General features: G+C 65.4%; 1 protein-coding gene across 2 annotated transcripts in view; it reads left to right on the forward strand.

Annotated features, from left to right (window-relative positions):
- Window positions 1-579: 579 nt before the first annotated feature.
- Window positions 580-23456, forward strand: part of BRD3 (bromodomain containing 3) — a 35328-nt gene continuing 12451 nt past the window's right edge. Inside the window, exons 1-7 of one of the 2 annotated variants that reach the window (XM_057547700.1) lie at window positions 580-737; window positions 15060-15388; window positions 16231-16368; window positions 16934-17081; window positions 17847-18061; window positions 19877-20248; window positions 22577-22705. In XM_057547700.1, the coding sequence (XP_057403683.1) occupies window positions 15176-15388; window positions 16231-16368; window positions 16934-17081; window positions 17847-18061; window positions 19877-20248; window positions 22577-22705 (1215 nt within the window). In that variant the 5' untranslated portion in view covers window positions 580-737; window positions 15060-15175. Of the gene's footprint in view, window positions 738-2953; window positions 3747-15059; window positions 15389-16230; window positions 16369-16933; window positions 17082-17846; window positions 18062-19876; window positions 20249-22576; window positions 22706-23456 lie in introns of those variants that run through there. The other variant, XM_007194422.3, reaches the window with a different exon arrangement.

The raw sequence follows: 23456 nt of genomic DNA on the forward strand, positions 1-23456 counted from the left end.
GGGCGCCCAGGCCCTGGCCTGACGTGGGAACGGGAGGTTGGGGGTTGGGGGAGGTAGGTAGATAGGGGCGCGACCGAGCGAGACTCCTCCCCGGGCGGGGCCGCCCCTGCGCGCGCGCCGACGCCCCGCCCCTGCCCTCCTGCGCGCGCCCCCGCCAGGCTAATTAGGCACGCGGTTTGTTTACAAACATGGGCGCCCGGCAGGTACGCGCCGCCCAGACCGTGCGCGCCCGAGGTTCGAGGGCGGCCCCCCGGACTCCGGGGTCCTCCGGTGCGGGCGGCAGCGGCGGGCGAGCACTGGCCGCTCTCCCGCGTTTTGCGCGCCTCCCCGAGCACCAGGAAATACGCCCAGAGGCGCACGTCCCTTGCGCGGGAGGGCGCGCGGGAGGGCCGCGCCGGGTCCCCGAGTCGCCGCTGGCGCCGCGCCCCGCCCCCGCGCGCCCCCCGGCCCGGGCCAGCTCGCGGCCGGGTCGGCGGGGCGGGGCGGGCGGGGGCGCGCGGGGCGGGGCGGGGCGCGGCGCCGGCGGGGCCGGGACATGTAGTCCGCGCGCCACGGCCTCCTCTGGGCGGCCCCGGCGCGGGCCCGGCCGCGGACTACGACTCCCGCCAGGCGCCGCGGCGCAGCGCATGAGCCCTGCTCGGCTCCGGCGCGTCTATTATGCTGCCGGGGCCGGCGAGCCAAAGAGGAGCCGGCCGCGCGGGCCGGGAGGGGACGGCCGCCGGAGCCGCCGAGGCCAAGTACGCCTTTCTCTTGCTTCCTTGCGCGCGCGGGGCGGCGGGCGGCGCGGGTGGCGGCGGGCCGGGCGGGGCGGGGAGCGCGGCCCCGTACGCCCCGCGCGGGCCGCCGGCGCGTCCGGGGAGCCGGGCGCCCGGGCCGCCGTCGCCGTCTCCGCCTTTGTGCGCGGCCACGATGCAACAAAGCGCGGCGGCGGCCCGGGGTCGCGACGGCGGCGGCAGCGGTGGCGCGGGCCCCCTCCCCTCCGCCCGCGCCCTCCTGGCCGCCCGCGTCCCGGGCTCGGGGGCGTCGCCGCGGCCGGGGCGCGCAGCCCGGAGTTGGCACGGCCCGCGCGCCCCGCGCCAGCGACCTCCCGTGCGCCCTCCCTCACGGAAAGGATTTTTTTCCCCCTTTCCTCCGCCCGCCATCTTTCGAAGGGGGGGATCGGGGCGGACGTGGAGGGAAAGGTGCGCTTCGGCGCCACTTTCCCCGCTCCCCTTTCCCCGCGCCCGTCCCGCCCGCCCTGGCTCCTGGCCGCGGGGCTCGCGCGGGGGCCGTCGCCGCGGCCGGGGCGGGGGGCGAGGCCGGGTCCGGGAGCGGGCGGCGTGGCGTGGAGGCCGCTTTCTCCAGAGTTAGGCGCCCGAGCTGACTTTGAGCCCTTTGGAGTTGCTGGGTCGTTGCAGCCCGGCCAAGAGGAGACCCAGTTCCCATTTTTAAATCAGCCCGAAAAGCGCTTAATCCGGGCGAGGTCGAGTTGCTGGAGGAGCGGGGGTGCGTGCCCTCTTTCCCACTCAGGGTGGGCCGCGGCCTGACAGCACGGCACAAGCCCGTCGGGGAGAAATGCTCACCCCAAACCTCACACGGCCCCCCGGCCCTCGTGGGCTCCCCGTGAATAAAGCTGGGGCTCGGAGGGTCCTCTTTCTCCACCGCTTGCTCATCCGGGGGCAGGCCGGGGTGGAGGTCTTGGGCCGCCTCCTTTCCTCGGGGCTAGGGGACAGTTTTGGAAAGATGAAAGTGGGGGCACGGAACCGGTCCGCCTGGAGACCCACGTGGGGCGGTACCGTGGCCCATCCTGAGGGTTCCCGCCATTGGGCCCAGACCCTGATCATCCTGCGATCCTTCATTTTGGCTGAAAGCTTTCTACCCAGAAGTGCATAACTGGGGCTGCCCCCGTGTGTTCCCTTGGTTGTGGCTGCAGAGTTAAGGGGGAGGTGGTATTGGGTATCAGTGGGCAAACTGGCTGGAGGGCGGAAGGCAAGCAAATGAAGGAGTCGCTCTGGCCCCTCCTCCTCGTGCCCCCCCCGCGCCAAGTGAAGAAGAAGAAAGTTTTTTTTTGTTTGTTTTTCTTTTTTGATCCTGCTTTTGTAGGCTTTCTTCCTGACTCTTTCTTTAAAATGGGGGTTCTTTTCCTGGGTCCATGGAGTGGCCCTGGGGAGATCCTGAAATCTACGCAAAGTTGCCTGGGCGGCATGTCTCCTGGGGGAGTAGTTGGCTTTCAAGGGTATCAAGAAAAGGCCTGAACCCGTGCAAGGCTGAGTACTCAGGAGTTAGGGACCTCCTTCCCTCCCTCCCCGCCTCCCTCCCTCCGTCCTCTGGCAGCCCTGAGTGCGGCCTCTCATTTGCAAATAAAGCTCTGTGTTTGCCCTTTTCTGTCTTGAGGCCTTGATGTGTGCTGGTGGTTACAGATCGGGAGAGATAGGGCACACGGCATCTGGGGCGGGCGGTGTGGGCCATTTCGCTTTGACCTTTCTGGTAACCTCGGGGGCCCCAGGACTCTGGAATCCCGCCCCAAGCAGCTTCTCAGAAGCTTCGATCCAGTCCCAGCCCTGCCACGGGGACGTCCGGGGAGGAGGGACGGGCAGCACCAGGTCAATTTTTGTTTTGTTGTTAGAAAGTGGAGTAATTGCTTTCTCTCCACCACAGCCCGCGCGTGCTTGGGAAGTGAGCTCTGAATAAAGGGAGAGGATTTGTAAATATTCTGCTCCTGCCTGCCTGGCCCAGCCGAGCGGTCACGGGCGGAAAGTGAAAGTGGGGGGTGGTGGCGGAGTAAAAAGCGAACCGCCTACCGCCCGCCGCAGCCGGCGGCTCCTCCTGCGCCCTCTTCCTCCAGGCTGGCGAGTTGCCAGCTGCCCGAGCCCTGCGCCGGGCAAGCGGCGAGGTGCACGGCCATTTCCTGGTTCTCGGCGGCAGAGCTTTCCCTGGGGAGTGCTGGCCGCGGCCCCGAGTGCAGTGGTTGGTTCGGGACCAGCAGGCCACCTCCGCGGGCCGGCTCCAGCGTGTGCCTGGCTCTCCATCCGCCGCTGGTGGGCCCTGTTCTCCTCGGGAGAGCGGCTCTCATCCAGTGGGTCCAGGGGGAGCTGGGCCGGGTCGGGAGTGGGGGGCCCACCGCCCCCCAGCGAGCGGCTGCACCTGGCCGCTTGCTTCAAGCCTCTCTGCAGGTCGCTGGATTTTCGGGGCGGTCGTGTTGGGTGGGTGAGTAGCCTGGTCCGCCTTTCCCGTCTCCCCACGTGATGGTCTAGCTGTAAAGCGACGGGACCCCCAGGCAGGGCCCACAGACCCTGCATTAGCAGGTCAGTATCTAGTCAGCATTCCTTGCTTCCGAAGGAGACTTTAGTGAATTGTGGCAGAAAACAGCATTCTGCTTGCTGTATACCTGCCTGCTGGGAACTTGTCAGGGGAGCCCCTGCTTGGGAGCCCACCCTCCGTCCCACCCGAGGCTCTGCCCCCCGGTTTCAGCAGGTGTCAGAGCAGCGCGCAGCGGCCCGGTGTGCTTGGCTCGGGGGTGCTGGTAGGTGCCCAGGTGGTGAGTGGCTTGTTGCACCTCCTCAGCCAGCCCACCCCGCCCCCGCCCTGCACTTTGTGAATCCCTTTGGCACCTGCACCCCTGCTCCGGGTGCCTGTGGTCCTGCCTCAGAGAAGCACAGGCCTCTTAAAGGCAAAGCGTCACTTTCTGGATCTGGAGCGGAGATGACGGTTACCTGTGTGGGGATGTCTGTCCAGAGGCCAGAGGCTCTGCTGTGTCGGTGCTGTGGGTGAGTGTTTGCTTTTTTTGCCAGGTTTTAACTATCCCACAGGAGAATCAGTTCTCAACCTAACTCCTTTTTAGGGCCTTTATAACCTCGAGTTAGAGCCGGCAGGTGCATGTGGGGGGAAGCCCCCCTCCCTCATTGCTGCAGTACTGGGAGAGTTCACCAGAAGGTAACGAGGTGCCTGGGAGAGTCCTTTTGCCGCTGCTTGGGAACTGCCACTTGGGGTGCGGGGGGGGGGCTTCAGGTGCCCCAGTGGGGTTTTTCTGCCAGTGCTGGAAGCTGGGCTTGGTGACCCGTGGGGCAGCGTTTCCACAGCGATGTTCAGGAGTGTGATCGGGAGGGCTGGGGGTACCTGTGTCACAGGTGCCAAACCGTCGTGAGGAGCTGGGGCTCCAGGGTCCCCGTCGAGGTCCCCGGTACGTGGGGGCAGGAATGTCCTCGCCTCCTGTGAGGCCGAATGCGTGTCGTGTGGCTGGACCCTCGTGACGCATTATCAGGAGGAGGAAGAGCTTGGGGGCAGCCTGGCCTGACGGTGTCTCAGGGATGAAACTCGGGTGCAAAGGGAAAGGAAAGGCAGGAACGGGGCGCTGCCCAGCTCCAAGCCCGCTTGCGCCGTCGGGCAGAGCCGTGGTGGTCCCAGCCCGGTGCTGGAGGCTGCTTGTGAAGAGCTGGGGCCCTGCTGGCTGTGCCCCCCAGATAAGGCACCCACCCACCCTGTGCTCTGTTGTCTTAGCTGCCACCAGGCTGTCCTGGCCGGGCCGTTGTAGGTCTGGGGTGGGGAGACACCAGTGACCGTGTGACTGTCCCCTGGGATGACAGACCCCCCCCCCACGCCTCGCAGGCTGGGAGAGGCAGCAGGATGCACTCGGTAAGCACGCGAGCCCTTGGGCTGTGGGAAACGTCCCAGCGACAGCGGGCCAGGGTGCCCGGCCCTCGGGAGCCTGAGCTAAGCCTGGTGCTAGTTGCTGGGGCAGGGCCGCCTCCCTGTGCTCGGAATGCGTGCCGGTCCCTCTCCAGGGCTTCCAGGCTCCGGACAGCCCTCCCGTGGGAGCACCGGCTGTCCTGGAAAGGCGCGGGCACCCGGGGAATGTGTTTGTGTTGGGCAGGGTGGGGGAGGTGAGAGCCGAACTCGGACCCTGGTTTACCGAGGCTGGACCATCCCGTCCTCGGCCCCGCTCTGGGCTGGCGCCGGCGGGCTACCCCTCCTGCCGCTGACCCCGAGGGGCGGCTAGGGTGAGGGGTGGGGAGGGCTGGCTGCCCCTGGACATCAGGATCCGGCAGTGGTCGGGGGCTCCCAGCCTGCTCGCCTGCCGCTGCGCCTCTGGGCTCCGTGGCCTCCCAGGCCCTCTCCGCCTCATGTCCCATCTGTTAGGCGGGGTGATGGGGTCAGAGCTTCCTTCCGAGGGCTTCTCCCTGGGGTCTCAGCTTGAGAGGGACCTGGGGGGGACAGCCATTTCCTCGGTCTGGTCTGGGATACAATGCCTGGCTCGGGGTTTTCGGGCTTGCTAATGCACAGGCGTCAGGCGTTGAATGGGGGGTGTTCTGTTGGGACGGGCACAGAACACCCCCTGTGGGTGATGACAGCACGCCGAGCCTTGGTGCTCGCAGGGCCGGGTCGCCCCGTAAGTGCGTGTGACCGCCTGACCCCTAGCATCCTTTGTGGGACCGACTGACCCAGAGAGGATGGTCCCCCCTTTCCCTCTCCAAGACAAAGTGTGGCGCTGGCCACGCTGTCCTCACTCACTGTGTCCCCTGAGGACGTTCCCCTTCGAGTGGTGGGTCCCTCACCCCCCTCCCAGAAGCCCCATGGAGCTTTACATGCCCCCTGCCCCCGCCACACACACATCACACACCGCTGGTACAGCAGCTCCTTGTGGTTTTTTCAGTAGGTTTTTCTTTCGGGTAGGTTGGTTGAAAGGTGGGAGGGGACAGAGCCTCACAGAGGTGAGGGGGGACGGCTGGCCTGACCCCCGCCGTGAGCAGCGAGCCCCACTCAGCAGGGCTGCCGACGCCCACCAGAGCTGGTATCTCGGGTCCACGGTGAGGCCGACGTCCTGGCCGGAAAGGAAACTTTCAGAGGCTGGCTTCCCCGAGGGGGCTGGCGGGCTGGGGAGACACGTGGGGCGTCAGGGAAAACTGGATTGAGAAGGAGCCTTAGGTGCTTGGGTGCCGGGGGTGCAGAGCCGGGAGGACACGGTGGCGTCAGGAAGGGGACCATGGCTGCTGGCCCCTCAGTGGGCCAGGCCGGGTGCCTTAGGATACCCCATAGACCTTGGGGTGCTGCAGACATTCCGTGGGACTGATGGGGTCCCTTGCCGGTGGGGAGCAGGAGTGGTCCAGACCAGCGGTGGGCTTAGGGCCCTGGTCGGGGCCAAGGCGCTCCAGGCAGAGCCCCTTCGGGGGCAGCCGTGGTGGCACTGCTCCCTGCCCGGGCGGGGGGTGGGCGGGAGGTGGTGGCCAGCAGGGCCCAGTGTGCAGAGGGCCCCTGCTCGCCCACCTAACGTCCCCTGGGGCCCCACGGGAGGAGGCAGTTGGCTCCGTCTGTCACTGAAGCCGACCCTGCCTGCACGGATCCTGTTTCCTGAGGCCCGGCTGCCTGGAGGCGGAGGAGCTGGGGCGGCGGGCCTGGCCCCTTCCTGCAGCTCGCCGCCCCCTGTCTCTGCGGGATTGTCGCAGGAGCTCTGGGAGGCAGTGAGGGAGTCTCTTTTTTTAATAAATTTATTTGTTTTATTTACTTATTTTTGGCTGCGTTGGGTCTTCGTTGCTGCGCACGGACTTCTCGTCGCGGTGGCTTCTCTTGTTGCGGAGCACGGGCTCTAGGCACGCGGGCTTCAGTAGTTGTGACTCGTGGGCTCTAGAGCGCAGGCTCAGTAGTTCTGGCACGCGGGCTCCGTAGTTGTGGCATGTGGGCTCAGTAGTTGTGGCGCACGGGCTTAGTTGCTCCGTGGCATGTGGGATCTTCCCGGACCAGGGCTCGAACCCGTGTCCCCTGCGCTGGCAGGCGGATTCTTAACCACCATGCCACCAGGGAGGTCAGGTGGAGGAGTCTTTGGGGTAGGGTGGACGGCCTTGCTCACAGCTTGGCTCTGCTTCTGACTGGATGGCCTCGTGCCCCTTGACCTCTGAGCCTCCGCCCCCCCCACCTGGAAAGTGGAGCCCACGTGACCCCCACTGACGCCAGGATGGGGCCCAGGGAGTCGGGGCAGTGTAGCGTGGGGCCCCCCAGAGGTACCTGACTCACCTGACCCCTGAGTCACCCGACTCAGGAAGGCCGTTCTGGTTGCCGGCAGGGCCGGTGGGTCTGAGCAGGGCAACAGGGAAGGCGGAGGGAGCGCAGGCCCTGCCCTTCCCCCCGCCCCCCCCAGGATGGAGGAGTCGCTCCCCTGCTTTTTTCCTACCTCTGAATGTCAGCACCCCCCACAAGCCCCCCTCCTTCCTGAACGTGGCTCAGGACTTCCCCCTTCAGGCCCAATGCCCTCCGACCTAGGAGCCTCCTGAGGGCCCCCTCCGCCCGCCTCCTCCTCTGACCCCCGGCCTCATCCCCGCCCCCGTGGCTGGAGGTCCTTCCCCTGATGCTGGTGAGTGAGGCTCTTTCTGCCCTTCTGTCCGGCACCCTCCTTCCAGCGTCCCCCGACACCCGTTGGGGTCCAGGCTGCCCAGGAGTGCCCTCCTCTGCCTGCTGTGGTCCTGTCTGTGGCGGGAGGACCGGAGCTGCTGCTGCTGCGTTTTCAGGGTGTTTCCCACAGTGGCACCTGGACAGAGGTCCCCACTGTCTCCTTGTTTGTCCAGGACCCCGAATAGCCTTGGTGTCCAGGTTCTTCTGATGTGTCCCTCTGGGCTGAGCGAGCCTACAGGGGCCGGTTCTCTGCATTTTATTTCGGATTCCAGTTCCCCAGGGAGGAATGAGGTGGGTCCCAGAGGATGAATCCAGGGGCAGGGAGATGGCCTTGACCTCCGGGTCCGCCTGCCCCAGAGCCGGGGACACTCGGGTCCCCCTCCCCCAGTCTGCAGCCAGGTGTGTCCAGCTCAGTCCCTCACGGAGTGGCGTGTGTGTGACTCTGGAGGGTGGGGTGACCGGCCAGTGTCCCCCGCCTGCCGCGGGCCGGCCGTTTGGCTTTCTGGACGCTTCTTCAGGATCCCGCCAGAACCCCCATCTCTGGGTTTTCTCTTGCTGTTCAAGGGCTTTTGTGGTTTGTCTGAGCATTTCCTCTCTGGGCGGTTTCAGATCCTCTCGCTTCGAGGGAAGGTTGTCTTCACTCTGACCTTCGCCCTGTTTGTGGTGCAGCCTCCCGCCCCGTCGGGCAGCCCCCGGAGGTGGGGGTGGGGGTGGATTCTCCGAGCCTCGGTTTCCCCTCTGAGGAGTGGGGCCCCGTCCCTGCCCTCGGCCCGGGTGTCCCCGCGCGGTGCACACCGCCAGCCGGGCCAGCGGATCCTCAAGGCTCCTTTCCGAACCCCACCTCCTAGAAGGCTGGTTTCCAGCCCGGCCGGTGTGGAGCGGGCCCGGTGGGCTGTGACGCCAGTGAGGTCGGGCTGCACGTCTTTGCCCCCAGGAGATGAGACACCCCCGTGCCGCTGGGGGCTGGCGGGTGGTGAAGGGGAGACTTGGTAGCTTGCGGGTTTTATACGTCTGGGTTTAGGGCGCTGGGCTCTGTCACCTGCACTGCCCCACCCGGTCCCGGGTTATCTTGCCTGATTCCATCTCCCCCCATCCCCCCACCTGTAGTCCTTTGCCCTGCCAGGCGAGGGGGGCACGGGGAGCAGGGTCATGTCCCCCAAATCTCGCTGTTGCTGTGGTGGTGGGCAGCGCAGGGTCCTGAGCACCCAGACAAAGGGGGGGTCACCCTCTTCCTTGTGGTGGGGTAGGGGCTTTCCAGTGTGGCCAGTCGAGAGACAGTAGAGGCCCCCAGGGTGCTCAGCTTCTGCCATGAGCACTCGTGCTCTGTCCTGTCTCCGCCAGACCCCTGCTCATTTCAATCCCCTTCCCACCTCCCCGTTATCACGAAGGAAGCTCCAGGCACGTTTCCTTCGTAAGGCGTTTGGTACCCACGTCTAAAAGACAAGGGCTTTTTAAGAGTTATAAAAAGCCACAGCACCACCATCACCCCCAAAGCGTTGACATTGGATCCCAAAGATGGTCAGAGAGACAGTGTTGAAGTAAATGCCTCTGGCCTCACAGCCTGGCAGGTGTTTCTCACAAACTGGCCCAGGGCACAGGCACTGGGGTCGGGCGCCACCACCTCGCCCGCCGCGGCCGTCCTCCCTCCGGGCCACGTGGGGGCCGGGAGGGGTCCCGGGCTGGGCGGAGAATCCGACCCCCGTGATGGGCCGCCTTCCTCCGTTCCAGCTGTGACCCCAGAACACTAGTCTGGGGGGTGAGCTTTTCTCCTGACTCTTTTGAGATGAAAGCTGACCCTTGACAGCTGATACAAGGCTGTCTGTGGTCCTTTTTTACTCTTAGACTGAACGTTGGTATGTTTCCCTGCAGAGTGTCGTGTCTGATTTGGTATGTTATCTCAGACCCAGGGGGCTGGGGGTGTCTCTGGGAGACCCCCTCCCCCCCCGCCCCACGGAATGGTGCACTCGCTGGGTTCTGAGACCCAAAAGGTTCACTCAGGACATGCCTGGCTTGGGGAGAGCAGCTGTCAGGCTCTGACCTGTCCCATGAGGCCGGGTGGCGGTGTTTGCTACCCCTGTTCCCGGCGGGTGATGCCTGCTCATGTCCGAGTGCTGGAGTGAGGGGACGTCAGGTGTCCCCGGGGCTCACGGGCTGTCCCAGGAGGGTGGGCGTCTGTGGGGGCTTTGCCTCCGCCCCCAGGGGGCAACTCGACAGTGTGGTGAGAGCCTGAGCTGCCGTGCCACCCGTGAGCTCTGGGTGCCACGGGCTGATCGGGGAACCCGGGGTGGGATCCCAGCCGGACCTTCTCTGGCCCCTCCTGGTGTCCCCGCCCAGCCTCAATGGCTTGGAACATGGGAACGGGCCGGACCCTTCTGGTACCCACCCCCCGCTCTGAATTTGCCTTGTTTCTCTCGATTTGGGGGCCTGTGGGCATCCCACTGGGATTCCCTCGAGGAGGAGGTCTGGAGGCCCCCATGGCAACTTTGGGTCCCCAGCTGGTGAGGCCAGGTGGGCAGGGTGACCAGGCCTCTGTCCTGGGTGGGGCCTGGCACGGCCTGTCTTCGCACATGGGGCTGAGGCCTGCTGGGCCGAGGAGACCACCCGAGGGGCCAGTGCCCGCCGGGAGGGGACAGGCCTGGGGGGAGCTGTGGGGAGGAGCAGGGCACTTCCTCGTGCTCCGTAGGACAGGCCGCCTCTGTCTGCACCTCTGTCGTCTCCTGCCCGGCTCCCCGGCTCCGGCCAGGGCGGCTCAGCTGGGTGGCCTGTGGTTCCCTGCCAGGACCACGTGGAGCCGGGAGGAGAGCGACGGCCCTGCTCCTGGTCCGCTGGGACGTGGCGGCTGGGAGAAGTGGGAAGCTGCGTTTGTGTTTTAGACGGGTCCATCCCGTTCCATAGGCTGGGTCCATCCCAAGCGTGACCTCATTGTGTCCTCATGGCACGCAGAGGTGGGTATCCAGGGACCCTCGGGCTCTGTCCCTGTCCCTTTGCTGTGACTCCTCCCCACGTGGCTTGGGAACCACGGGCACCTTCTTTTTTCCACCCGAGGGGCCAGTGTCACCCACTCTCTAACCACTGTCAGTGACGTCCCTGGCCTCCCACGTCCTCGTGGGTGGGGAGCCATGCCTCCATCCGTGGGGCTGCGTTGGGGGCACTAGACAGCTGATGGCCATGCTGCCGGGGCTCAGCCAGGAGGGGAGCTGGGATTTGAACCCCGGTGTGGCAGACCCAAGTGGGCACTCCCTGCTCCCCTTCTGCGTGGTCCTCGTGTCTGGGGCCCTCCTTGCATCTCTGGCCGGGAGTTAGGATCAGACCAGGGACTTGGAGGGGCACTGCTGGCCTGTGCCTGCCCCCAGGGCTCGCCGGGTGGCCTTGCCGTCGGTTGCAGTGGGGCCATCTGGTTCCTTAGCCGCCCGGCTCCTCCTCTCACCCCGTGTCACCCACGTATGCCAGGAGCCAGGTCCGGGAGGCGCGGGGTCCTGGGCTTATGTCCGCGAGTCTCCGTGTGGGTGGGCTCAGGAAACAGCCCCGGGGTGGAGGAGCTCCAGCTTTGTCATCTGTGCGACGGGCCTGGTCATTGACCTCAGAGGATCGCATGGCGTCTCACCCTCAGCAGAGGTTTGAAGGGCTCTTGACCGTGGCCGAACCCCCAGTGTACTTCTTGGTGCTTCTCCAAGAAGCACGGTGAGAGTCTGTTCCTGTGCGGCCGGGGGACCCCGGGCGCGGGTAGTGGGGGACTCCCCCGTGGTCTCCCCTTCCTGTCGTTTCAAACCCCCACGTCCCTCCGCACCTCTTGTCCGTTACTGATGTCGGTTCGGGGCTGAGCCCCGTGAGAGGGTCAGCTGGTAGACTGTTTAAGTTCCAGCTTCTCTCTGGAAGCAGCCTTTGCCTTCCGGTCTCAGAATGTGGCGCTGACCCCCGCCCAGACCGGGAGGCTGACGGACAGCACAGCTGCTGGCGTCGGGGAGCATGGGCGGCACCCTTGGCACCCATCCTCGTCCCTCTGCTGCCCCGACAGGTGGGCGCTGGGGGGATTTCTCGGCCTTCCGGGCGACGCGGGGGTGGCCGACCGCGCCTCCCGCTGGTGGCCCTGCCGAGGGCGAGCCAAGACTTCGGGGTCATTGCGGCCCCCGGATTTCCCCTGGGCGGAGCACACGGGGCTGCCTGGCCGGTCCCCAGACTCCGGGGCCGTGTCCCCAGACCCCAGAGGAAGGGAAACGAGCTCTGAGATGCTTGGCCACGTTTGTGCATTTTTCCAAAAGAGAAATCCCTTTACACTTTTTTCTTTTTACAAAAGTAACACGTTCTTAAAAAGAAAAAAAAAATCCACCGGTTCAGAAACGCAAACAGAAAGGGAGAAAGCAGCCTTGGGGACCGTATGCTGTGGGTGTGAGGTCCTAAGTGCTGGGGACCTCCGTCATCTTCCTGCCCCTCGTGGGAACGTCGTGAGGCGGCGTGTGGCCTTCTGCATTCCCGTCCATGCTCAGCCGGGGTCTGGTTTCCGCGGGGTCGCTGCCGGGTCTGTGGGATTGCGTGAGAGGCAAGGCCAGGCTCTCACCGCGGCTCCGCTTGCCCCGGACATGCCAGCCCTGAGGTCTGGGCTCCGTGTGAAGGAGTGAAGGCTGTGCCCCAGCAGGGAGCTGCGTGGCCGCTTCACTCCACCCGCCACCCCAGAGGGGACAGCGCGGGGTGACCTGTGCGATTGTATGTCCCACCGGAGAGGGTCATGGCCAAGCGCCCCGGCTGTCCCTTGCCGGTCTCCTCCCCCAGCCACGCAGCCCTTCCCAGGAGGTGGGTCCTGGCTCCTGGGATGGAAGGGGCTTGGGGAGGGGGTGCCCCCCAACCTCTCACGCTCTAGCTGCCCTTCCTTCCTCCCTGTCGAGCTGGTGCCCGGGTGCTGGGGACGGAGGACAAGCCAGGCGCCTGCCTCCACCGTGGGGGGTGCTGTGTGGCACCACCTGACGGGGGACACCACGACCCCCGCGGTCATCGCACGTTCCTGCAGGGTTCTGAGTGCATGGGGGCCCCCCGCCTCGTTCCAGTGCAGGTGCTGGGGGCAGCATCCCTGTGTGCAGAGAGGGGGAGGTCCCACTGCCACGTGCCATCCCCCAGGCCGTGGGGCATCCAGCACCTTGTGCACGTGTCCCCTCTAGACCTCACAGACCCTGCTGGGGTCCCAAGTGTTTCCACACCTCGGGACTCCCTGTGGCCTGGGGTGAACGCTGGCATTCGGTGAGCGTGTGCCGGGCCAGGCCCTGGGCTCAGAGCTGAGCCACGTAGCCTGGGAGCCCCCGGCTCTGCCTCGCAGCCCCTGGGTGCTCACCCCACGATGGGGATGTGTCCGGTGTTTGCTGCGGGGGCCGGCTTCCTGCTCCGCCGCGGGTGTGGGGTAGGTGGTCATCGGTCAGAAGAGGGAGGCAGGGCAGAGGCCAGGCCGAGGGTCCTGATGGCAGCCCCAGCACGTCCCTGCAGAGAGCTGTGTCCGTCTGTCCCTGTGCTCGGAGGAGGCCGGTGTGCTGTGTCCCGCCCATTCCCTGCTCCCTGGACCGTGCAGCAGCGGCGCCGGGTACTGGGCACCTGCCCACCCGCCCCACATCTGGCGGCCCGCAGTGCACCGGGCCGGCATCTAGGCCCAGGGTGGGGGGCTGGCAGGAACAGGGTGCATCCTTCCCTCACGGATCCCGGGTACCCCCACGCAGGGAGCCGCCGCAGCCGTCACGGCAGGACCGTGTGGCGATTGGTATGTGTGCAGCACTGACCTGAGTGCTCTGTGTTGGATCCCTTTAGTCTCACAGAGCCCTGTGGGGACACAGGGGGACCAGATCCCATGGCTGGCGAAGGGCAGAGCTGGGATTGCGAACAGGAGCCTGGCCCCGGCATCTGCTCTGCACCCCTGAGCTGCCCAGGGTCCGGGAGGGTCCGGGAGGCCCTGGCAGGTGGTGGCGTTGGGGCAGAGGAGCCAGAGGAGGAGAGGGAGGGTGCGGGCCTGCGTAGCCACAGCAGCCAGGACAGGGAGACGAGTCACTGGCCAGAGCGGGACAGGCAGTGCTGGTTTGGACAGGAGTCCTGTGTAGGGCAAGGCCATCGAGGGGCGGGCAGGCCCGTGGGAGGTTCGCAGAGTCCCCAGCAGGAGGCGGCGCTGCTGGGCCAGATGGGGTCAGACCTGCTGGGGGTGGGGCAGCGAGGCGTCGAGGGTGAGAACTCAGGCGCCTTTCCGTCTGGTGGTGCGTTGCAGCCTCAGCGCTGCCAGCACGGCGGGCACGGCCGCCCTCCCTACGGAGCTGCCTTGGGTGCCAGGGCGCTGCCCCGGGTTGGCGAGATGGGGGTGCGTGAGAGGCGCCCACTCGCCCGGGGAGAGCATGGAGGAGAGGAGCTGCAGGCCCCCAGGATGGCGAGCAGGTGGGGCCCCTAGGGGTGTTCCAGAGCATTCCTCCGAGGAAGGGCGGGCGAGCGGGGCAGGTTTGCTCGGTGGGCGAGATGTGCCCAACGTCTGTTTTGAGTCCTCTTTCCTCTTGGTCGGGGGGTGCTGAGGAGGCACTGGCTGGGGTTTATTTAACAAGCCGGCACGGGGGCGCCCTGGTCTGTACTTTGTGCTGATGACCATGGTGTAAACACGCCCACGTGGCAGAGCAGGCTGCCGGCAGGACGGCCGTCAGCCAGCTCGAAAACTCTCCCAAGTTTTAACGATCTGCTTTTGCAAATCGTAGAGGGCATGCTTCCAGCGGCCAACACGCACTGCTCTGTCCTCCCCGAAGGCTGGCCCCCAGGCGGGCCCTGCCACCCAGCCCAACCCGGCTCAATCCCGTGACAGGTGCACATAAACACCTACGGGGTAGCAGCGTGCACAGATGCCGCCCGGGTCCAGATTTCGTATGCAGCCCCCAGCGCGTTCTGCGTCCTCAAGTGACATTGGGGCCACCGACTTCCTCCCGAGACGTGGTGGGGTTTTGATACTGGGGGCGGCCCGTTCATCCTTTACTGCACAACATTTTTCTTGGTGCTAGTCGGTCTCCTGGTGACACATGTGGGGCAGCGGCGGCTGCTTCCTTCCCAGCTCCACACTCAGAGAACATTCCGAGAGTCGGGGTGTGGTCCTGCAGCCCCTCACTCGCTGAGTCTGCAGGCTCCCATCGCCTTCTCCCACCCCCCACCCCACCCCACCCCCCGACTGGCCGAGGGCCGGCCGTGTCACAGCCCAGCCACCATCACAAACCAGAGCCCGTTCTCACGGTTACATTAGAACCTCCATCGGTGGCCTCACTCAGAGGGCCCCGGCCCTGTGTGCCACGCGTGGTTCCACGCGTGTTCTGCCGGCCCGGCGTGGCCGTTGGGTCCACGTCGTAGCTCTCTGCGTGTGGATCGTTCTCTAAAAAGTTGCCACGGTCAAGAACAGTGTAGAGTCAGTCCCCCGCAGGCAGGCGGCTAGGGGGCAGCGAGCCGACAGTGGCCCCCACCTGGACGGCCGCCTCCCCGCCTGCCCAGGTGGCACCTGCTGGCATTCTGTCCCGTCACCTGTGTCTCTCCCTGCCCCAGCCTGAGGGCAGCAGTGGGAGAGCGGTTCTCTTGACAGGTGAGGGTTGGCCTGACCGGGGGGAGTGCGCCGACGTGGCCTCACGTGACCGCACGGCTGTGCTCGGGGACCCGGGCGAGGCCGCGGGGCCTGGGGTGACCGGCCATTCCCTGCCGTCCCTCCTCCCCCGCAGGTGCTGCCTGACTGGGCCCAGACATGGGATGTCGCACCTCGGCGGGGAGCACAGCGGAAGCCAGGGCCTCGCCGAGCTGCTGCTGCCGTGACGGCCAGTGAGCGAGCAGCCGGAGGATGTCCACCACGACGACGGTCACCCCCGCGGGGATCCCGGCGGTCCCGGGCCCCGTGAACCCGCCCCCGCCGGAGGTCTCCAACCCCGCCAAGCCCGGCCGCAAGACCAACCAGCTGCAGTACATGCAGAACGTGGTGGTGAAGACGCTCTGGAAACACCAGTTCGCTTGGCCCTTCTACCAGCCCGTGGACGCCATCAAGCTGAACCTGCCCGTGAGTGGCCCCTACCCGCCGCCCCTGCCCCTCCGCGGCCCCGACTCCTGGGAGGACGGCCCCCCTGGCCTTGGCAGAGATGGTGCCTGGAGGCGGCTGGTCCTCATAAGCCAGGCACAGCTCAGGACCCACAGTGACCGAGGAGCAGAGGGGATACTTAGGCGAGTGGGGGAATGGAGGGCGGCCGCCCGGGTGCAGGAAGCGGGGAGAACCCGTGGCCTGTGGGTGGGTGGAGGGGGAGCCGGCGATAGGGCTAGAGGCTCGCCTGTGTCTTCACCTTGTGCCCGGCACTGTCCTGCGGAATGACGCGTCCACACCTGAAACCCTGTGCTCGAGAGGGGTGCGGCCCACTTTCCCAGGGATAGCGCCCCAGCTGCATGCCCGGTGCCGACCTGACCATCCGACGGCTTTCTCTTTTGGACCCGAATAGAGAGCCCCTGAGTCCTGCGAGGGGAAGCCCTGGGCTAGCACTTGGCGGCCTGGGTCCTGGGCCAGCTTGGCCTCCAGGCACTGCGGGCCCCCAGGTGAAGTTTGGAATCTGGGGAGGGGGCTCAGCCCCACCTCCGGAGCCTAGAACAGCTCTGGGCTCTGCCCCAGCCCTGTGGGTCTGTGCGCCCACACAGAACCCTGCTCAGGCCAGAGGCTTGGCAGGGATTATGCTGGCCGAGCGCTCGCCCCAGACCTCACACCCACCTGCCGTCAGGTGAACAGAAACTTGGGTCCAGCCCCAGTACCCAGCTCCCTGAGAAGACTGTCTCCTGCACGATCTCTGTGCTTGGGAATCGCGAAAGTCGGCATGAATTTGAATCCAACAGTAACACCGCTGAAAATCTCTTTCTTAGGATTATCATAAGATAATAAAAAACCCCATGGATATGGGGACTATTAAGAAGAGACTGGAGAATAATTATTATTGGAGCGCGAGTGAATGTATGCAGGACTTCAACACCATGTTTACAAATTGTTATATTTATAACAAGGTAAGAAGACGGTGTGGCGTGGGCCCTACACGCCCCTGTGAGCTGCCCCCGGCCCGGGGAGGCCTGGGGTGGAGGGCCAGCCTGGGGTTGGCCGGTGCCCGCCGGGCTGGGCGCTTTGCAGCAGCTCTCAGACAGGCCCAGGGTGCGTCCCAGCCTCGCGCTCAGCCCTTGTCTGGCCGCGATCCCCTTGTGCGGGTCCCACAGGCCACGCGTTTGAGCGGTCGCCTTGTGTGTGGACCGCCCCGTCCCCTGCTCAAAGGAGGGGACATTAGAACAGCCTTTTCAGAGGGCGTCGATGTATATCAAACGCTTTAAAACGTCCACACGCTTGGACCTTTTTTCCTCCGTGTGATGGGGTAAAGGGTGGTTTTTATCCTTTGTGTTTTTTGAATTCTTCCAAGAGTTTCCACCTTAAAATATATTCTTTTTGCCTCCCTCCTGCCCCGCCACATCCCTTCACAGTTTTCTAAATAAATGTTTTTTCTTGAGCAACCACCATGTGTTTGTCTGCTGCAGGCACATGGCTCCTTTCTAGCAGGTAACCTTGCCTCTCCTGTGTCTTCAGCCCACAGATGACATAGTGCTCATGGCCCAAGCCTTAGAGAAAATTTTTCTCCAGAAAGTGGCCCAGATGCCCCAGGAGGAAGTTGAGTTATTACCCCCCGCTCCAAAGGGCAAAGGCCGGAAACCAGCTTCGGGAACCCAGAGTGCAGGTAAAGGGGTGGATCGTGCAGTCCTTCTCTCCGCCTCTGGCAGGTGGGCAGGGTGCCGATGACAGCGTATCTTCTGAGGGTCCCTCTGGGCTCAGTTTTCCCATCTGCAAGGTTGGGTCAGCGATGATCAGAGCTCCGGGAGCCGGGCCTCTGCTGTGTGTGCGGCCTGCAGGCCTGGTGACCTTGCTGCCGCCTGCCTTGGAGCCTTGGTCCGGGCAGGGATTGTGCTCCTGCTGTGTCCCTGCGCTGCCCCTCTCCCATCCCCCAACCCCCCAGCTCTGAGGACACCGATTCTGGAAGCCACACTGTCCCTTTGTCCCCTCCGAGGAATCTGCCTCTTCAGCGTGCTTTGTGTTCTCTGTCACCTGTCAGGGAGCGGTGGGGTCAGGGTCAGCACGGGGAGCCCGGGGGTGGGTGACCTCACCTGGTCCGGGAACCTGGAACAGAGGTGCATCCCGACGGTGAGCTTCTGGGCGGCCCAGCCCTCCAGAGAGGCCAGGGTGTTCCACACTTACAGACGGGGCTGAGGCTGGTTGCCTGTGGAACCCGAGTCAACCCCCTGGCTCTTCCTACCGGGCTGTGCACCTTGTCCTCCTGGCTCACCCATTCAGACCAGGGAGGCAGCCACGATGAGGGCCAGGGTCTCGGCAGGAGGGGCTCTGCTGGCACTCGGCGGGCCCTGGCTGGAGGGGATGGTCCCGGCAGCGTCCAGAAGCATCGCTGGTAGAGCCGCATCAGTTCAGCCTCCTTTCCTTTGTCCTCAAGGTACGCAGCAAGTGGCGGCCGTGTCCTCTGTCTCCCCGGCAACCCCCTTCCAGAGCGTCCCCCCCACGGTCTCCCAGACGCCCGTCATCGCTGCCACCCCTGTGCCAACCATCACTGCAAACGTCACGTCGGCCCCTGTCCCCCCGGCTGCCGCCCCGCCCCCTCCCGCGACGCCCATCATCCCCGTGGTCCCTCCCACGCCGCCCGTTGTCAAGGTGAGCTTCCCCCGGGGGCGTCCTGGACGCAGGCAGGTGTGGGGCGGGCAGGAGGGCGCTCCGCCGCTTTCCCCTGGCACCGACCGCTCGTCGGGCGTTGGGCGTATGTGACTTTGGACGGGTCCCCTCCCCCGCCACGCCCGTGAGGTGGGCCGCGGTTCCTGACACGGACAAGGAGCCCGAGGCTCGGAGCGGCAGGTCACACAGCTGGTGAGGGCGGCTGCGCTTGAACCCCAGCTTCGCCGGCCTTTGCAGTGCGTGGGCCGAGGTGGGGGGTGCAGGAAGGAGGGGGGCCCCGGCCCTCCCCGCCCGCGCTTGCGCTCGGATTGCCTTGGCGTGGGGAGGGCGGTGGTGGCCTCCACCTGCTCCTCGCGCCCCCCCCCCCCCCGAGTGTGAGCACACGTCCCTCCCCCGGCTCCCTGGGGGCTTTCCTCGGCCGGGCCTGGGCTCGGAGCGGGTGCTCCCCGCGAGATCCGGGGCCAGCGAGGACGGCTGAGTGTCCTGCTCTGAGCAGGCCCCCGTGCCGGCCACTGATGTGTATCGTCTTCTCCGATTTGACCCTCACAGCGAGCGACCCTCTGGGGCAGGCAGTATTTCCCCCATCTTACAGATGAGGAAGCAGGCGCTCAGAGGGGTTAAATGGCTCCCCCAAGGTAAAATGCCATCTCCGTCGCTTTCCTCTCCCCCGCGGCCTTCACTGCCTGTACTCGGGCGGCGCCTGGCCTGGCCGCCTCACTCAGCGCCCGGCTGTCTTGGAGCATGTCCCGTCTGCCACGGCCCAGTGAGCCCCCGGGCCCCGTGGCACGTGCTTGGCCTCTGTGGGCGCCCGTGAAGTGTGTGTGGGTGGCTGGCTCGTGCCCGCCAGCCTGGGGGCAGCGGCTTGGCTGGGGCGGCGACTTTGGTGGCGCTCAGACAGCAGACCCCCGTGAGGCCGGCGGCCCGGGTGCACGTGGCTCCCAGGGGCTGCTCCGCCCGCCCGAGCTGAGGGGAGGGGAGCCCCCTGGCCTGGCCTCGGGGTCACAGCGACCCTGGCCACCCAGGCACGAGACACGCTCTCACGCACTGGACACGCCCACCAAGTGCTCGTTGGTCATTTCAGTGTTTCCTCCCCCGGCGGGAAGTAGCTCTGTGACGTCTGCTGCCCTCAGGGTCAAGTCCATCCCTGCCCAGGCACTTAGCGCCCGGAGTCCTTGGTCCCAAACCTCGTGCTGCTGCTTGTGTTTCCCGGCTGGGCCGCTGCCCCCGCCCCCCCGCCCCCCGCATGCTCCTCCCAACCCCCTCGTCCCGTGGCTGCCACTGTCCTGGGAGCGCCAGCTTTGAGGCCCGCGTCTGGGACGCCCCTCTGGCCTTTGACCAGCGGGGGTCCTCTCGTCCCTGCTGTCCCTAAGCCCCAGCCCCACTTGGTGATGGTCCCAGTTACGGTGCCACCTCGGTTGGTTGTGAGTGCCTGAGCTGCCACCCAACCCCGGGCGCGGGCGGGCTGCATCTCACGCTGCTCGCTGCTCTGCTCGAGGTGGTGAGCAGTGAGCGCCCACCGTGACTGCGCAGGGCCTGGGGGCTTGGGCGGGGCTCAGGGACGGCCCGGGGGTAGGTTCTTAGTCCAGCCTCACCACCGCCAGCTGTGTGACCTCGGGCCGGCAACGTGGCCCCTCTGAGCCTCGGCGTCCTGCGTGGCGCGGGGCCCCGGGAGGATGGCCGCGGCCATGCATGTCTTTTGCTTCGCTCGGTGCCTGGCAGCTGGTCCGCGCTCCAGGGGCGCCACCGCAGCGGTTCTGATCCCGGATCCCGGGGCTCACTGTCGTTTTGCTGTCGCAGAAGAAGGGCGTGAAGCGGAAAGCAGACACTACCACGCCCACGACGTCCGCCATCACCGCCAGCCGCAGCGAGTCGCCCCCGCCGCTGTCGGACCCCAAGCAGGCCAAGGTGGTGGCACGGCGGGAGAGCGGGGGCCGCCCCATCAAGCCGCCCAAGAAGGACCTGGAGGACGGCGAGGTGCCCCAGCACGCGGGCAAGAAGGGCCGGCTCTCGGAGCACCTGCGGCACTGCGACAGCATCCTCAAGGAGATGCTGTCCAAGAAGCACGCAGCCTACGCCTGGCCCTTCTACAAGCCGGTGGACGCCGAGGCCCTGGAGCTGCACGACTACCACGACATCATCAAGCACCCGATGGACCTGAGCACCGTCAAGGTACGTGGGTGGTGAGCCAGCCGGGCCCTCTTCCCCTGTCTGGGCGGCCCCTGGCATCTGCAGGGCGGCCTGACATCCTGCGGGGCTGTCGTGGTGCTGATGTCTTGTGCCGGCCCGGGGGCAACTCAGCAGGCTTGGGGCATTGCCCGGCTCCCTTGGCCTGCCCTCCAGCAGCAAACGGGGCCTCAGGGCTGGCCCGGGGCCCTGGCATGGGTCTGGCAGGGTCAGGGAGGAAGGTGTGCTCTGCCCTACACTCACTGAACCGGCATCTTCCTCGTCATCTGTTTCTCTTGAGCTGGTTTCGTCATCTCGTTCATTTTCATCCCGGCGTGTTTGTAGGTCTTTGTAATGTTAGGCAAGGAGGCCCTTTCCCGTAGCCCAGCCCGGCCCTGGACAGAAGTGGGTGCTGGAGCAGGTGGTGGCGGAGCTGAGACCAGGAGCCCTGGCCTCCTGATTCCCGCAGCAGGGTCTTCCTGCACTGGGGGCTTCCCCCTTGGCTTTTGTGGGTTTTCCTCCAGGTCAGGTCAGTTGTGTACAAGCAGAGAAGAGCAGGTCTGGGCCAGACAGAGATGGAGAAAATTTCCCGGCTGGCAGTGGCAGCCTCGAGGGCAGGAGACCTGGGGTCTTCCCTGAGTGTGTGCAGGAGGGGTTCCTGAGCCCCCGTCGGGCTTGGGCCCCAGCACAGCTGCCCTTCCTCGGTTTGGATCGGTCTCTGACGGTCTGAGGAGCATCCCTGGCCGTTGGACCGTTACCTGGAAAGGTAACCCCACAAAAGGGGCAGGTGGTTTCTTTGCACCGATGGGGTCTGGGCCCTGAGCCGCTGGGCTCAGTCATTCTGCCTCGTGTACCGGGATACTACCTCGTGTACCTGTCTGGGGCAGACTCTCCTTAATGGAAGTCTTCCTCCCCGCCAAGGGACAGGACAGACCTGGCCATCTAGGGCAGTGGTTCCTGGGGAACTGGCTGCGTCAGGCGGGCCTGGCTGGGCTGGGTGACCGAGCAGCTTCCTCACCTTCTCTGATCCTCCTCCTCACTGCGAGGGCAGGCCTCCGGCTTTCTTGGACACGCTCAGTGCTGCAGTGGCCCTGCCCCTGCTGGGAGCCCAGGAGTGTCAGCTACTTTTCTTTGACTGATTTTTTCTTTTAATTTGTATGAGTAAGATATGAGCAGAGGATCAAAAATCCAAGCAAAGCAGAGGCGGGTGGAGAGAAGACCTAAACTCTGGTGTCGTTGCCACCCTTTCCAGAGATGTTTCCAGCTAATGGTTTGGTTACATCTTTCTGGATTAGCTCCTGGCTCAGGCTGCCTCTTTCCAAGCAGGTTTTGACAGTGGGGCAGTGGTACTTGGGCTCCCAGATGCACCAGGAAAGTGGCCGGCTGTCAAATTAGGGCCAGAGTCTGAGAATCTTGCAGAAGTTGAGGAGGGTCCCGGGTGCCCATTTCTCCTTCCTGGCTGAGCTACCCCAGACTGGGGAGGCTGTGCAGAGGGCTGGAGCCAGGCAGCCCCAGTGCTGTTGGAAGCTCTCCAGGGCGGGCAGAGGAGGACGGTGTGTCCTAGGCTATAGAGGCTGCAGGTCCTGGAGTCTGGCCACCACCAACCCCTCCATCGAGGCCAGGACTTTGTTAGTCTAGGTGCCGGCAAGGTAGGTGGTTAGGCTCCGGCCCACAGTGCCCTGCTGCAGCAGAGCATGGCCCCCAGGATGAGCGGGCACCTCATACCCCCGACACGAGGTCCCTGACTGATGAGCTCTTATCTATGTGAACCCATCCAGGCATGGGGAGCTCTCTCCCTCGAGAGCCGTTGCCCCGTCTGCCCCGATCTTAGCTGCCACACTGTGGTCCCTGGCTGGCTGCACTTCTGTCCCCACCGGCAGAGCCAGTCATCCCTTGCTCCCGGCGGGGCAGTGGGACCACCTGGTGCTCTGTGAAGCAGGCTAGCTAACAGCACCTGGATTCTCAGGGGAGAAAATTAAATGTCTCATTCTGAGAACTGAGTAGCCCCCTAAACTGGTAGAGAGCGACTTTTCGCCAGAAGTTGCTTGCTCCCCACCGGAGCTCCTGACAACAGGGATATCGGCGTGTGAAAAGTTAGCCAAAACGTAGAGCTGGGAACTTTGGTTGCGGGAGCTGGGACTTTTGGGAGCACCTTTTTCTTTCTCCCTGAGTGTCAGCCTCTCTGGGGGGTCCTGGACCCTCCCCTCCAAGCCCTTGGGGCCACCCTTCTGCCTTCTCCCTGGGCTCCCAGACGAGGTCTCGGGCTGGCGGTGGACACACGGAGGGTCCCGAGGCACAGCGGTGCCCTCACGCCCCGTGGCTTGTGTGTTACAGAAGAAGATGGACAGCCGTGAGTACCCTGACGCACAGGGCTTTGCAGCCGACATCCGGTTGATGTTCTCCAACTGTTACAAGTACAACCCCCCCGACCACGAGGTGGTGGCCATGGCCAGGAAGCTGCAGGTAACCCCAGGTGCTCTGTGTGGGGAGGGGCCACCGGGGCACAGGTGGAATCAGCGGCTCAGGGCGGGCACCCAGGAAAGACGTGGGTGCCTGGGAGGGCACGTCTCCCAGGGGAGGTGTGGGGCTGAGGGGTGGGGTGTCTGGGGACCCCATCCACGGGCACGTTTCTCCTGAGTGGCGGCCAGGCCCCGAGCCTGCTCCCTAGGGACGTGGTGGCCAAGAGGCCAGTGTCTGCCTCCTGGGAGCTGCAGGCTCAGGTGGGCAGCGGCAAGCAGGTGGGGGCCAGCAGGTGTTCTAGCCAGGGCGGAGACGGAGAGAAGGCAGACGCCTGCTCCCCTGCACTTTACTGTGTGCCAGGGGCCCTTTGTCAGGAGCCTGCCGGTGAGACCCGTGGGTGTCGTAGCGGGAGACGGCTGTTTGTGCAGCCTGTTGCTTTCCCGACCACAAGGCAGACGGCATGTGGGAGAAGCGTGGGGCCTGCAGGGAAGCGCAGTCTGGCCTTCGGTGATGGGACTTTGCGTACATGCACACGGATCTCACGTACAGGCCGCGTGCGTGCGAGCGTGCGCTAGTGTGCGCGCACCCCTGTGCGTGATTATCTGTCAGAGCCTGGGGGCTGCCGCGGGTTTCTGTACGGGCCGGTACACCGAGTCTGTTCTTAACTTCTCTTTGCCATCACGCAGCCTGTTGCTTTTGTAAACACAGGACCCAGAATGTCGTCCTGTAAGACGTTCCCAGTCCCTTGCTCAGA

Source organism: Balaenoptera acutorostrata, chromosome 6, assembly GCF_949987535.1.
Source record: "Balaenoptera acutorostrata chromosome 6, mBalAcu1.1, whole genome shotgun sequence".
NCBI classification, from domain to species: Eukaryota; Metazoa; Chordata; class Mammalia; order Artiodactyla; family Balaenopteridae; genus Balaenoptera; species Balaenoptera acutorostrata.